The following is a 14699-nucleotide window of genomic DNA, read 5'->3' on the forward strand; positions in this document are numbered from 1 at the left end:
GAGGAAGTGGAGGAGACGAGGAAGGGCGGCGGTTGATGAATTGGCAGGAGCGAACGTGCCAATTGAAGTTCTGGACTCTGCCGCCTGCGCTTGCCAAGTAGCTTGCCAGAAAAGCGTCTAGTATTCTATCTACTCTTGGTTATTTTCTTTCAGCAACAATGCATTTACTCAATTGCAGTTGTCCAATACTAGTAAGGGGTCTCTGACTACAGAGTATAATACCATTGTCGGATCAACGTCCTCAATGGCAAAACAGCCGGCAAAAGAATTATGTATACAACGTAGGATGTACCGTGGTTCTTAGTGGAGCAAGTGAAACAGTTCGATAGAGGCATTCATAATTTAGTATTGACTCGAAGGTCGCTATATTCAAGTAGCGCACAGCCTAGTTGTGTGTGTATACGTGGTTCAGTCAGTAGTTCATGCCTAGTCTCAGGCACATACCACGGTCGGAAGTACTGTATATACACTATAGTATGTAGCATCTGGAGTTTGTACGTAGTACGTACTCTGTACACTACGTACGTACTTAGTACAGTACGTAGTAATATGCGGAACGAGACTGACACAAATCTGGAAGTGTTTCAACATTTGAAACGCAAGTCGACGAACGAGCAGCGCATGTAGCACGACAGGGGTCAAATTCTGTAGAAGAAATTGTTAATTTAAGACAACGCAAAGGGGTCCTTGTGGGTACGTCTGCTTAGTGCTTGTACACTGTTTAGACTCAACTGTCATTGTTGAGTGTAAGGGGCCAGACGGCGCGGTAACCCGGCAGGGACACAGAGAGAAGCTGAGGCAACTTGCAGATGACATGCCGTGCACATCATATTAGTCAATCTGTCTTCGTCTGATGTAACTAGGTTATTTATTTAGGTGTTATTATTATTGACCATTGAATATCGCAATGATCTTATAGCAAGGATTCCGGTGCAATCAGAGGGCTAGCTGGTACATGAACCATTGGAACCATCTCACGTGTCTTGCTCTTTGCCCCTGACAGTCAGAATGAGATGCCTCAAGAATTTGACAGGAACATTCCACTTCCTCTACGAATCTGCATCTACTATTATACACCACTTCCGGCTGTCGAGAATGTACAATACTAGTATCTGTAACTCGTGAAGTCAACTCTAGCCCAGAGACACCTCACTCTGAAACGCGCACGAGCCCATCTCGCCGTCTGCGCCACTTCGGTAATTTAGTCCCTGAAAGGAGGCCAACCTAGTCTCTAGTCCCTACGCAGCAAACCGCCACTGCAAGTCCCTAACCAAGCCGTTCCTTGGGCTTAACTAGGTAGACTTACCAGAACTAACTATTAATTACGGCTGGACCAGGCCCTAGCTGATCAGGCCATTCCTCGCTTTGATTGGAATTTATGTCGCAATGGCCCAATCACATCCCGCTATTTTATATTTGGAGTTTGAATAGGGGCATCATACGGCCTGTGAATACTACTCCATTTCTGTATACTCCGTACTCCTGATCCTATAGATCGTAGGACACAGACCCCAAAAATCCAACAAACCCAGCCACCTCAACTGACTAAATACATACGTACTTCCGTATGGAGTCTGGACAAGTTACAGCCTGACAGGTAATTATCATAGCTTTGACTACGAACGTAACATCTCATTGAGTTTGACATCTTATAGACGGGCCGGACTGACAATACAGGAGCTTGGAGGTAGCATTGTTATGGTCACGCCTCGCTGCCCTCAAAAGGAGGTTGACTCGACTCTTGAATTAGCCCTAACTCTAACGCAATCCTGACAAGTGACAAGTTCATCGTGATCAAAGTATATACGGAATTGGATACCATCATTCTTGTCGGGGATACAAAGTTTACGAAGCACATACGTACGAACTACTAGTCGTCCATGCTTTTCTTAGCACGGACTAAATGCAAGACATTTTCCTTGGTGTTTGAATAATGTTTCAATGGTTTGTCGTGACTCGTTGAAGTTCTCCATAAAATGAACCCACTTTCCCCTGACTCGGGATGCCGAGCTTTTCGAGCTCCATTGTTCGTGAATCTCCGTAAAGATTTCACAGATTACAAGTTAATATACATTTACATACCATGTCGTACTCTCTCTGGACCTTTAATATGGCTACGGGTTCCTATTTCTGCAAGTCTGCTTGAAAGTTGATGTAGAGTGAGACAGGTAGAACGATAATATTACAATGTCAACTCCATGAGGCACGCGACTTCCTATCTACCGTTGAAGAACAAACTCCACGCTAAGCAGATGCTTTTCATGCAACGGTATCAAAAATAAACAACGAATCAAACGCCAGTAATTTTAAAAGAAGCTTCACCGGAAGACGACAAGAAACGAACAATAGAATATAGACAAGAATCTGCGATAGGTATATCACGCTCGAACAGCTTGAGAGGTCTTCTTCGCAATAAAGTAGGTCAACAAATTGCGCTGGTCGTTTCCAGCGGGATTGACCATGCGCCAAAAGACCTCCTCATTCTGCACCATGTCATGCAATTCAACACTGAATTCCGTAATGGCTCGTCTTATATCGGGTTGCGACTGTGCAAGGCAGGCGTTGGCAAACCGTCCTAATCGTTCAATCTCACCCTCGTTCAACGTCCTGTGGTCTTTATTGAGACGCTTGAGTAGACCTGAGAGAATATAGATCCCCATCGTGATTGCGCGATTGCCCTCATCATCATGTTTTTCGGTCTCGATCAAATCAAGAACAGCGAATATCACATCCACAGCCTCGCAGGAAGCAATGATATCTTCTGCTGTCTCCTCAAGACCACTCACAATGTGGTGAGTAAGTTCATAATTTTTGCGTGTATTAAGAAGTGCAGTCATCACTCGAGGATAATGGACAGCGAACCAGGCTCCATTATACGCAAACATAAGTCGGATCGTCACAAGGATTTGAATTTTGAGATCCATGGACCGAGGCACCGATGTTCGCTTTTCATCTGTGGGAACCTCTAATGCATCCAAAAGTCCCAACAGCATCTCATCATACTTTGACTCATCAATGAATATCGAATCGTGGTACTTGATAAGGCCTTGAAGTTTGCGATATCCATGTACGTCCAAAGTTTTTGCTTTGATGCGAGCGATGCCCTTGTCGATCATTTCTTTGGCTTTCGTAGGGTCCTTTGATCTAGGACTGAGACTTCGACGTCTCTCCACCCCGATCTTTCCCAAAATTCTATGACTATTCTCCAAAGCATTTGGTGATGCAATATTGCCATTTAGTGAACTAACAGGCATTGACTGCTGTTTCGCTATGCGTGGCGTGGGCGCGCTAGGCTCATTGACAGGAATCTCTTCCAATACTGGCTTCTTAGGAACTTCTGGACTCTTGCTTAACTTTTCAGAGTATGTTTCTGGGCTGACATTTGTTTCTGGGTTCTCATAGACCGTCAGACCAACGGATCGGGGCTCTTCAAGTACTAATGACCGAGACGCAATTGGACTCGGTATATGACTCGGTCTGTCTTCACTTCCATGGCGTGAATGACGTGGGCGAGGAGAGACCAAGACTGAAGAAGACGTGCCATTGGTCTCGACACTATTTGTTCGCGAGTGTATAAGTGGGACTCGAGATGGAGATGTGATTGTATTGGAGGAGGTAGGTTCCTCATCCACAATGACCTGCGGCTCTTCGAGCGACATCACATCGTCATGTGTATGCGTGGCAGGCATGGCGGGTGTGATGGGTGTGGTAGGCATGTCATCGTGGTCATGCAGTGCAATCACATTCGAATATTGAGTGGTTTCCTCGTACCGTGGTGATGACTCAACTATTTCATTCTGTATCGTAGGCTGGGGTTTGATAATATCATCGGAGTCACTGCGAGGCCCAGCCGCGGAGCGAAACTCGCCGTTCTTCAAGCTAGAAATATCCAGTCTTTTGGGTTTGCTCCTAGCAGTACTGCTTGCTGGGGCGCCACCAGCTCTCGACTTAGGTCGTGCTGGTGATCGGGCACTAGGTGTAGCAACTGACTTGGGTCTCGCTTTTGCCGGGCTGACCTCTGGGCTCAATGGTTTAACGTGAGAAGCTGCGCTCCCTGGCCGTCGGTCAGAGTATGGATCAGCTGTGGCTGGTCGTGCTAACTCAGGTCGTCGAGGCTTTACCGCAGGGCGCATAGGAGCAGACGATAGGGAGGAGAGATGAGTTCCAGTTGGAACAGTCCGGACACTGCTCGTAGACTTGGTTGCTGCAGGAGTGCGAGCGGTAGGACGTGTGGGCTTCGTGTCGGCAAATGTAGACTGTGCTGATTCAGGACGGGGTGGGATATTCTGGGTCGGAATGTTCTTCGCTGCAGCGGCTCTCTTCTGTGCTGCAATTGTTTCTTTGAGACTAGGTCGCTGAGTAGATGCCGAAACACTTTGTGAGAAACCCGGACGAGGGCGACCTTCAGGTGCAGGAGCAGCACTGGGGTTGTGAGGATCTTTCTCTAAAAGAGTCTTTGACTTGGCGTCTAGCGATGACATAATCCTACATAGAAAGTGGTTAGTTTGTCACAACGATAGTCAAGGATTCGGTCAATCTTACTCTTCGGCTCGATCAGGCCAGATCTGGTGGAAGGTCCAATAAGTACCTCGCATGCTCTCTCGGACTCCTGGATTTGGATCGCCAAGGCATTTCTTGATACACTTTTCAACGAGCTCGAGGCCGCCACCATGCTCTATTGAGCTCTTATGGCGAGCCTGCTTTTTTAAGAGGGTTTTTAGCCAGCCCGCAGCGAACAACCGGGGCTGTACATTTTTGTCTTGGCAAGCAAATGATAGATGTTGAAGGATGCGAGGAACATAAGTCACGTTCTGAATGATGGCATCGACGGTGGCATTGCCGTTCTGTGCACTGATTTTCTTCATTCCAGCACATAGCTTGATCATATTTTGAAGCAAGAGCTCAACCATATTATCGATACCTGGTCCACATATCTTTGCAATCTCTTGGAGAAGAAGACAGCCTGCAGTAGATAAAGTTGTCCGCAGAGAGTTGACTACTTTCAAAATTCCATCAAGAAGGCTTTTGATGCCAGCGAGAAAGTGCTGAGAATATGCTTGAGGAGCATTGCCGCGTACCAGCTTTCGAAGGGTCTCTATCGACTTTTCACGGGGTATCCAATTGTGTTCTGTTTCCCTGCCCTCAAAGTGTGGCTGCATATTTCGTATCATATCGTCTATATCACGGTTTGAGTCCACAAAAATGGGCTCAACATATTCACCTTCCAAAGCAGCAGCAGCCGAGCCAGCTAGAGAGTCAGTACTAATACTGTGGGCTAATCCCGAATGAAGGTCAACTTTCGGAGCTGGTCGCAATGTATGTTCTGAGTCTGTTGACATGAAATTAGAATAAGACACCGCATAATCTTGGTTACAAAGCCTACCTTCACGTGCAATGGCAGCCCGGCTCTGTGGGCGTTGAGATAGGACAGAAGTCGGTCGAGGCGGGKCGTCACGGKGACGGGAGACTGCAAGGCTACTTCCCGGACGACGTGTCTCCGAGCGGCTGCTGGCTAATACATCATGGTCGGAAAGACCCAGATTTGAGAGAATTGCCGCAACGATAGACTTGCGAACCCCATTTTCGGAAAGTTGGCGTTTCAGGTCTGACTTGGCTCGAGATGGGGCATTTCTGAAGTTCAAAGAAGTCAATGTAAGCGACGGAACGCAAGAGGGTATATAGCAACGTACTGGAATATCTCGATGATGGTGGTCTTTGCGGTCTCCCGAACACCGCTATCGGCATCTTCAAGTGCAGCAACAAGCGACGGCACATGCGCACGGAACAGGATGTTGTGCTCTCTCGTCATCTGTAACCGAATGTGAGTTACAAGTTCTTGAATCCAGAGATAAAACTCACAGTAGCCAGCCAGATCATGCTCATTTCCCTAGCTCGCGCATTCTTGCCGACCATAGCGGTCCCAAGGACATGCGCTTCCACGTCTTGCGGGGCCGCAATCCATAAATCGGTGAAAGCCTGGGAAGCTTGGGCGCGAAGACGCTCCTTGTGGTCTCCCAATCGCTCAAGACATATCGGATATAATTGGCGGGCATGGAACAGTACGAGATGATGGTTCTCTTGTATGTAAAGACGCTTCAGAAAATGTGTCAGGGTGGAAAATCCTGCGGAGGACAGAGACGAGTGCTGAGCGGAAATTGCGAGTCGCAAAGCTTCGAAAAGGGGGAGAGCAGCTGGTTCGGGGACATTTTTCTGCTTGATATCGGATTTGACATTTGTGAGCGCCGCAATTTTGGCGTCAATAGAGACGTTTGGGTTTTTCAACGTGCCCAGTAGTTCTGTAGCTCTGGCCTCCATCTTGATGCGTCGCTAATTTCAGGCCGTTGGGAGGAGAAACGATTGTAGTATATGCGAGCAGCACATAAAGGGCAGTTGTGTGATGCCAGTGGACGGAGTTTACTTATGGATTGCAGAATGCGAATTGCGTTGAGGGGGATTCGAAGTGGCGGAAACAAGAGAGGCTCTTCGGAAGTGGTTATGTCTGGGTACTGTCATGCCAACACGGTTAGTATATTTTGGGACGACGGCGACAGGTTGGGCCATGGAAATGCCGCTGGACAAATAGCGCAAGCCAACTGCCTTCCCAGTAGCATGCGCTTTTCGTCTGAGGCATGTGCGCTGGTGTTGAGCAGCGCGGGGCGAGGTTTCAGGGTGATTGTTTTGCCCGATGCGATAGCAGCGCACTAGGGTTTGACAGAGGACTTACCAGGATATTCGCTGTTGCTCGTATGAATATGGTGCTTATGTGCGTGTATATTCACTTTGTATAAGTCGCGATTGTTGTTGGACGAAGTCCCAGAGGAGAGAAGTCGAGGCTGGTCAGACGTCAGGAGTGCCCTGGCGATGTTGTTGACAAAACGGAAAGTTGATCGGATTAGCCGCAAGCTTGGCAAAAGTCAACAGACGCTTTACGCGCGATTTATACAATCTCCAAATTCCTGACAGTTCCAGTTAAGACTGAATGTTCAATGGTTCAAGTAAAGATATGTTATCTCAATCGATAGTTAGTAATTGTTGTCGTCAGGTAAACGCTCGGTGCCTGAGGCGATGAGGGGTTTACAACAGCCTATCAGAGTTGCACCTCCGTGGTTACCGTGGTGGGCCAAGTGTTTGTTGTGTTTCTACCCAATCGAGTTCGACACAACGCTCTTTGAGTCTTCGCCCGATCTTGATGGCCAGATGAAAAGCTGGTCATGCTACAGGTTCGATTGTTCTACCGGGAAATAATGAGAAGTATCAGGCCTACCCAACTTCTTCGAAAAGGACCTAGGACAACGAAGATATTGCAAATGCAAAGACCAAGAATTGATTGGCTCACAAATTCACTATAATAGCTCAAATGACAACGGACATAACCTCGGTGCTGCCCTAAGTTGCAGAGCTTACCACATTGGGAGTCAGCAATGGAGATTCACACATACTGGGTACCGCCGGGCACTTATGTACACAAAGGAACTTTGGTGTATGTAATTCAACATCGTGCAAATACTGTATATTGCATGATTATTATGAGATAAGCTAGAAGCTTTGGTCAGGGACTACGGAAAACTTCTCTAGCAGGAGCTCAACGCAATAAAAGGAGAATGCGAGTTCTAAAGAACGTGTTGGAAAATCCTATATTCTCACAGCATGCACCATGATCATCCTCACTAGTGATATCGTACCAGAAATATCAGATCATCAGATATGCGCGCAGCTTTTTGGTCTATTGGTTGCACTGACATAAAATAATTAATTCTAACATTAGAACATACCTAATCTATTGAACAATTGATATGTCAATATGATTGCCATGTTCTTTCATATATGAGTTTACTTAGATAAATAGTTATCATCGAGATTGTCAAGTGTATATCAATTAAGGCGTGTGCTTGAAATGACATGTCATTAACGCAAAATGAACCTGTGAAGTCCTCCAGTTAAACACAATATGACGTTACCAAAGAAGACAATTGGGGTCACATTCGTAATTTGGAATATCAGCTGTGATATCTGCCGACACTAGATCTTCCTGGGCTAATTACAAATAGCCCATGCCTGGTGATTTCCGGAGGTTTTGATTTCTAATTAGGAAATCTTCTACCACGATTGACGTTGATGAGATTGTCAACGCAAGACCTAAATGATGCATTTGATTATTTTGGGCTCCAGACTGATTAACTTTGTAAGCAAGTAGCATCGTATATCAAAGTTTATTGCTAGTAATACTTGTGAATAGATGATTCAGTGGAATGCCAGTGTTTTCAATTCCGCTTATAAACTCTTCTGGTACTTCGTAGAGATCATTGATATCACCAGGTTACTCTGACCCTAAGTAACTTGTCTGTCTCGATCACTTTTGAGAGACATTGATCTAGGGCAACACAAGTGTAGGAAGCTGGTTCCCATCCTCATCATACCGCTGAGGAAACACCTTGAATAACCCATCACTATCTCTCGGCTCATAGTCCAGCCCTTTGGCACCCTGAATGAGCATATCCAGACCAAAATTCTCCTTAAACCAATGCGCAAACATATCCATGCCCGCAACCGCGCCACCACCAGTCCAGATGTTACCATCCACAACCCATTTTCGGGCCTTGGTCCATTTGACCTTGGGATACTTCTTGGCTACCCAGTCATACTCCAGGTTGTTGATGGTGGCATTCTTCCCATTTAAAACGCCCGTCGAGGCAAGGACCCCGGCGCCAGTGCAGGTGGTAAAAACCGTTTTGCCCGCTGCTACATGTCGGCGGATGAAATCCGCGTATCTGGGCGACAATTCGAAGTCCTTGACGTCGGGCCCGCCGACGAGCAAGTAGTCCAGCTCGGGGCAGCTGTCGATCGTGTCAGTGGGTTTGATAATGACCGAGCTCGTGAGGAGTGGCACTGGATCAAGTGTTTCTCCGATGTGGTGGAAGACGAACTCCGGGGCGCGGTTGAGGATATTCTTGTCAATGTTGGTATAGTAGGCCACTGCATTCAGGATGTGTTTACCTCCCGATCCGAGCAGATCGAAGGGGCCGAGCACGTCAAGGACTTGGTAGTTGTAGACCAAGGAGCCGATGTGGATAGGAGCCATTTTGTACTTGGAGATGTAGATGAAGGCTGGAGTCAAGTTGTGCTAATTCAGCGTTGTTGTATGAGAAGAATGAAAAGTTACTGTTCTCATGGAATCAATAAGGGTTTTATATTACGGCCTCACCTGTTCGACCTACCTACGTTGTGCAAGGGAATACTTCTTCTGCATGATGTCTCAAGGTATGCATCACGGCACGGGAGTCGAAATTCAACCGTCTCCGCGATCATCCCTGCCAGCGTTGATCATTACCACCTTCTATTTGACAAGACCTGCATGATTTGCATCACAAGATCCTTGAACTGCAGGTCTACAAAACTGTCAAATTGCGGCACCGGAATCGATGTTTATGCATCTCTGTGATCTTCGCTGCTAACAACGTTGAACAGGCCCTTGAGTTACGGGATAAGATTATCATATATTTGTATTCGGAGTACTTGGTCAAGAAATCAGAAACAAGTATAGTACAAGATACAAATTGGTAATGCATAAAAAAGAGTGTAAATGGATAGAATGCCCTAACGCCACGAAGTCAATGAAAGAACTTGGAACACAACGCTGTCATCTCTCATCAAATTACAAGTAGTATGGCACATTGGGACAATCAAGAACGAGTTTCATGGCACGCTGGAAAAAAAAATAGAATAGGACAAGTTCAAGTTAGGGACATAAGTTCAGATTTGTACATCATCATTGGAATGAAAAAAAAAATCATTTGCTAGGCTGCGATGAAGAAGACTCTCCAGCTTGGAATGGCGGCGATCGTAGGCCAGCGTTTATCTGAGCAGCGATTTGGCTCTGCTTCCATCGCTCGAAAGCGTCTTGATCTTGTTGCTGGATGATCCATAATTCTTCCACTGTGGAGCCCAGCTCGTGGAAAGCCTTGTCGGCCCCAACGCTCTCCGGGTGGGTACCCATTTTCTCGTCCCCTTTAAGATTCTGGAGTTTCTCGCGCAGCGCGTTGATATGAGAGTCGTCACCAGATACAGCACCGCCGTCTTCAGGGGCAATGAGTGATGGGTTGAGAAAGTCTCTTCGAAGATGTTGACTGATCCTGTGAAGACGACCTTCTTCTGATGTCAGTGCTCGAGAGTGAAGCGAAGTGTTAGAGCCTCGGCGTGATAGACGAATAGCGAATGGATCTGCCTCTTCATCCTCGGCAGTAGAAATGTCAGGAACGTAGACAGCACTATCAACCGCTGTAATAGGTTCGTGGCTGTCTTCGCTGGATCGTTGGGACGAAGTTTCCTCTGTTTGACTGTCTGCGGATACACGGCACTCAGGGAACTCTTCTTCGAAACGCGTGATGATCTTCTGGAGAGTTTGATCGAGGAATTGCAGTCGCCCTGATTGCAGAGGTTAGAATATTTCAATGATAAAGACGAAGTATGCTCACTGTAGTTGGCATCATTGCCAGCCCTGTCCTCCCGAACCAGCGCGATTTTGATCCTAGCTTGGATGTTACGAGCAGACCCGAGTAGGTTCTTCGACATATCTCTCGCTTTCTTGGTCTTCTGCATAGATGATGTGACTTGAGGAACAGGCGTTGAGCGACCACTTCCAGGTCTTGACCCTCCTCCAATTTCAGCCTGCTGACGGTCAAGGTTGCCGAGACACACACCAAGTGCTTTCACCACACCTGTTCCTCCGATAACGTAGTCTTCGTTTGGCGCAGGTTCGTCCTCGGTGGACAAAACAGGACCAGTGTGTCCCACAAGATGCTGTAGTACTTCGGGAATTGGCACTTCCGAGCGTTGAACTTGGCTGGCATCGCTGAGTTCCTCGAGAGCACCAAGATTCCGCAGAGAATAGGCGACAATTTGAGAAGCCAATGCCCTGACGACCTCATTACTCTCTGCAGTAGGAACTTCGATATCTACTGCAATCAGAGTACGTGAAACTCGAACAGCAGCCATCAAAGAGGCATAAACTGCGCACGCTTCCTCTTGATCAGCCGGGTCGCTGGATGATCCTAGGCTTGCAATTCGTGGATTTTCCAAAATATTCAGATGAGAAAGACTGGGACACTCAGGCAAAACCTCTGCAAGCGCGATTGCATGGTCAGGCGAAAGATCTACATCAGCCAAATGTATTCGTTTCAAGGCCGCCATTCTCGGCAGAAATTTCCTAAGCATGGATAAACAATCCGGTTGGGTGGTGAATAGAGCGGGATTATGTGAAAAGTCAATGAAACGGAGATTGGGTAGGGTCGGAAAAGCTTGGAGCAGAGGGAATACTGTAGCCGGTGTCAATGAGCAGTCTGCCAAACTCAATGCCAACAGAGGGTTCTCAGAATCAATGGCATCCGTAAGTAGGTTCAAATGATCGTGCAACTCATTTCCTCCGAGATCAATTCCCTCACAATTGCCACATCGAAGATAGCGGACAACATGCTCCAATCCTTCCCGAGTCATATTATTATTAGCCAAGCCCAGTCGTCGTAACTTAATAGTGGCTGCAGCATTGCAGATTTTTTCTATATCTTCTGTGGACGGCTGACACTCGCTGAGAAGTAATTCCTCAAGGTAATCGCCACCAAACCGGGTGGTAAGTGAGTTGGCAAGCGTTATCCCCAAGTCACCCGCTTTCAAAGGGCTTGAACCATTGGCAATTTTCTTCGGAAAAGGAATGCCAGAAAGATCAATCGCTTTGAGCGATTTTGAGAGGTGAATAAACAGACAGATATGACGCCAACCTTCGGGGCCAATCTTGGTGTTGTTTTTCAATGAGACTTTTTCCACTACTCCAAAAAGTGGCGGAACAGATGCGAGCTTTTCCTTCGTAGATCGGCGTCTATTTCGAGCTTGTTGCATGGTCTTTGTAGATAAAAGTCCGGCCAATATTGAGCGCACACCTTCGTCTGTGAGAGCACAGTTCTCTAGTATCAATTTTCGAACAGGAACGATTGCAAGCCAATCACTAAAAGTAACAATATCTTGCAAAGTCATGGGAAAATCACTCAGATCTAACACGGCCACGGTACCAGGAGCTTCAACAAGTGTCGATGATGGTGAAGTCATTTGCTCCACAAGCTTTTTCAAAACTGGAGTTTCACGTAGTTGACAGCAGCGGCGATAAATACGCACAGGGTCAGTAGTAGGATGACTTTGAGTCTTGGAGCGAGTACCGCTTGGCGCTGCTGTTGGCACAGCGGGCTGTTCATCCTCTCCTTGTCTAAATTGCATGGGGATAGTCCCATTCTCCTCTGCTTGTCTTCTCTTCCTCTCTTTGCGCTCCTTTCGTTCCTCTTCTGAGCGTTTCTTTTTTTCCTGCTTCTTGGTAGGCTCCTTGGTCCGTACATCGGCGGTAGCATCACCATTGACCCCTAGAGTTGGCGAAGGCTGATCCACATCGTTCGGTTTCGGCTCATTTGTGATTTCTGGAGAAGCCTCGGGATTCTTCAAAGCTGATCCTTCGCTCTTCTCCTTCGCCTTCAACTTGGACGCCTGTGAAGTAGGCACATTCGTGGGCTCGCGCTTGGTCACCTCGTCATCTTCGCGCGAAGCAAAGCCGGCTATCTCAACATCAACACAAAAGGCGACACGTTTCAATTTCCCTTGACTCAGCTCCGGAACCTTGCATCTGTCTCTGTTGGGATCGACATTCATTATCCTGCGCTCGCAAATACCGCCGTTGTTTGTAGCCTTTCCCATTCCGCCACCACCGGATGAAAACTTTCGAAATGCATTCTGTAAAAATGAGGGATTCTTCGGCGAGGATGTCGTGGACGTAAAAGCATTGGGCGACTCGCCTATGACCGGATCTTTATCCTTGGGAGAAAACGAAGCTCCGAACGGGTTGATATCTGGTTTGACCGGCGGGCTCAACTTTGGTGCGACGTGAAGAGCAGCACCTTGTCCTGGTGGCGTTGTACCAGTAGTGAACTTGGAGCTAATCGACGAAATCCACGAATTCCGCCTTCCTGGTACAGCCTTCGGAGCGCTTCCTTTGACGGGTGTAGCTGGAGGGTTTATTGCTGCTTTCTTCTCCGGCGCATTGCGCATATTAGACGGTGGCTGCTCTGTATGAGGGCCGTTGGTTTTTGGTTGAGAAGTGCCCGTAGATTGCGGCGGTTCATCGGGTGATCGTTGCGATGTCTCCTTATTCGAGCCGCTTCGCTCAAGTTTGGAATCTGCCGGTCCGTTGGTCTTTTCGTGCACTGAGGATGTGGCGGCTTTGGTTCGAAGTAACTGTTCCGCTGTACGTAACAGTAAATTAGTACATGATCAAGTACATTTAAGACAAAGAATATATACCTCGATGCGAATGATGGAGCCAGCTCACATCCACCGTATTGGACCCCTCCATATTGCCCTCACCTTGAAACAGTTGATCCAGACAATTATGATGACTTAAGACGCAACAGCACAATAATATTGATCAAAATTCCCAAGTTGAGTGCGGTCGTGATGCCCTCCGGTTGTACGGGGTCCTGGAGGTCAGGTGTGGGATGATGTCACGTTATCTCTCATAAAGGCGACATCTTGACTTGCCATGAACTGGCACAGTAAAGAGTGGTGTGGTACTATACGATAAGAAATATGTATTCACGAGAACCCAATGACAAGCCCTAAATGAACTTTATTGAGGAAAGGATTGGAAAACGAGAAAATTTCAGCCCTCAGTTAGTAACATAGTTGATGTAAAGTACTCCGGAGTCCGGACCACAAAGTACAGTGGAGGTATTGTAAGCAAGACTGTTACTTACAGAGAAGAACAAAGAACGGTAAGAATCGTCTGTGGGTCACGAGACCACTGTCTAATTCGCTGGCGGACGCCATCAAATACCATGACTTTTATACTTTCCGTATGGATCCGTCTGATACTTGCTGGAGGGGATTTTGCAACCGTCTGATGTCTGCCGAAGCGCGGAAGCGGAAATCGTCTGACGTTTGCTGAAACTCGATCAACATCAACGGCAAGGTGGCGGGGTGGTCTAACGCCAGACTTGAAATCTAGTCCCTTTGGTAGCGTGTGTTCAACTTGTCGTCGCTCGCGCGCGCGCACATAACCTTTTTGCCACTCAGTGGTGCATGGAGGGCTCCGATGGACTGTAGCTTGCTTTCCTGAGTATTTTTGGTTGCTTTTCGGTAGGTTTTATCCCCGCGTATAAAGGTAGGTAGCCATGCCTGGTCAAGAGACTTCTATGCCATGAAAGTCCCCGGAATCGGAGGCTCTACATAGTACATGTGGTAGTACAAGTGCGACTGTGTGGCTACCCATGGAAGACACTTGATTCTACTCAATCCTATACACGTCTTTAATATCTACAACGACCAATCCTGCCGAATATGCACATCATTATCATTCTAGAGATGCGAAATGTGGCACCGGCCCATTCTTTGCATAGGGAATGCAGGCAATTGTAGGCGAGTCATGTGACTGATAATCTGCGTGCTGCCAGGATGCCCCGGTCCTACCGGTTCTTTTCTAGGGATCCTCGGAAACGTTCAGTACGATACGGTATTCGGTATTACCCCCTTTACGTACAATGGCTTTGAGTTTATTCGCTCCCCGAAGGATTTATCTTTGGAGTGGGATGTCTGCGCTGTCTCGCGTGATATGTTGAGACTAGTTGTCCTTTTACAATTTACGTCTACGGACTACAACAGTTCATGGAAGA

General features: G+C 47.2%; 3 protein-coding genes across 3 annotated transcripts; all 3 read right to left on the reverse strand.

Annotated features, from left to right (window-relative positions):
• Nucleotides 1–2378: 2378 nt before the first annotated feature.
• On the reverse strand, nt 2379–6315 carry BHQ10_002069 (uncharacterized protein; the record flags this gene model as incomplete). The annotated part of the gene is made up of 5 exons (XM_040874174.1): nt 2379–4485; nt 4543–5329; nt 5384–5631; nt 5691–5809; nt 5860–6315. 5 exons carry the CDS (start codon nt 6313–6315, stop codon nt 2379–2381), a joined length of 3717 nt encoding a protein of 1238 aa, XP_040730574.1.
• Nucleotides 6316–8371: 2056 nt separating this feature from the next.
• BHQ10_002070 (uncharacterized protein) lies at nt 8372–9079 on the reverse strand (the record flags this gene model as incomplete). The annotated part of the gene is made up of 1 exon (XM_040874176.1): nt 8372–9079. The coding sequence occupies one exon, from the start codon at nt 9077–9079 to the stop codon at nt 8372–8374; it is 708 nt and encodes a 235-aa protein (XP_040730575.1).
• A 708-nt stretch (nt 9080–9787) lies between these two features.
• On the reverse strand, nt 9788–13384 carry BHQ10_002071 (uncharacterized protein; the record flags this gene model as incomplete). The annotated part of the gene is made up of 4 exons (XM_040874177.1): nt 9788–10422; nt 10473–12108; nt 12163–13274; nt 13333–13384. 4 exons carry the CDS (start codon nt 13382–13384, stop codon nt 9788–9790), a joined length of 3435 nt encoding a protein of 1144 aa, XP_040730576.1.
• Between the last annotated feature and the right edge of the window lie 1315 nt (nt 13385–14699).

This window comes from Talaromyces amestolkiae (genome assembly GCF_001896365.1).
Source record: "Talaromyces amestolkiae strain CIB chromosome Unknown scaffold3.1, whole genome shotgun sequence".
Lineage (NCBI taxonomy): Eukaryota > Fungi > Ascomycota > Eurotiomycetes > Eurotiales > Trichocomaceae > Talaromyces > Talaromyces amestolkiae.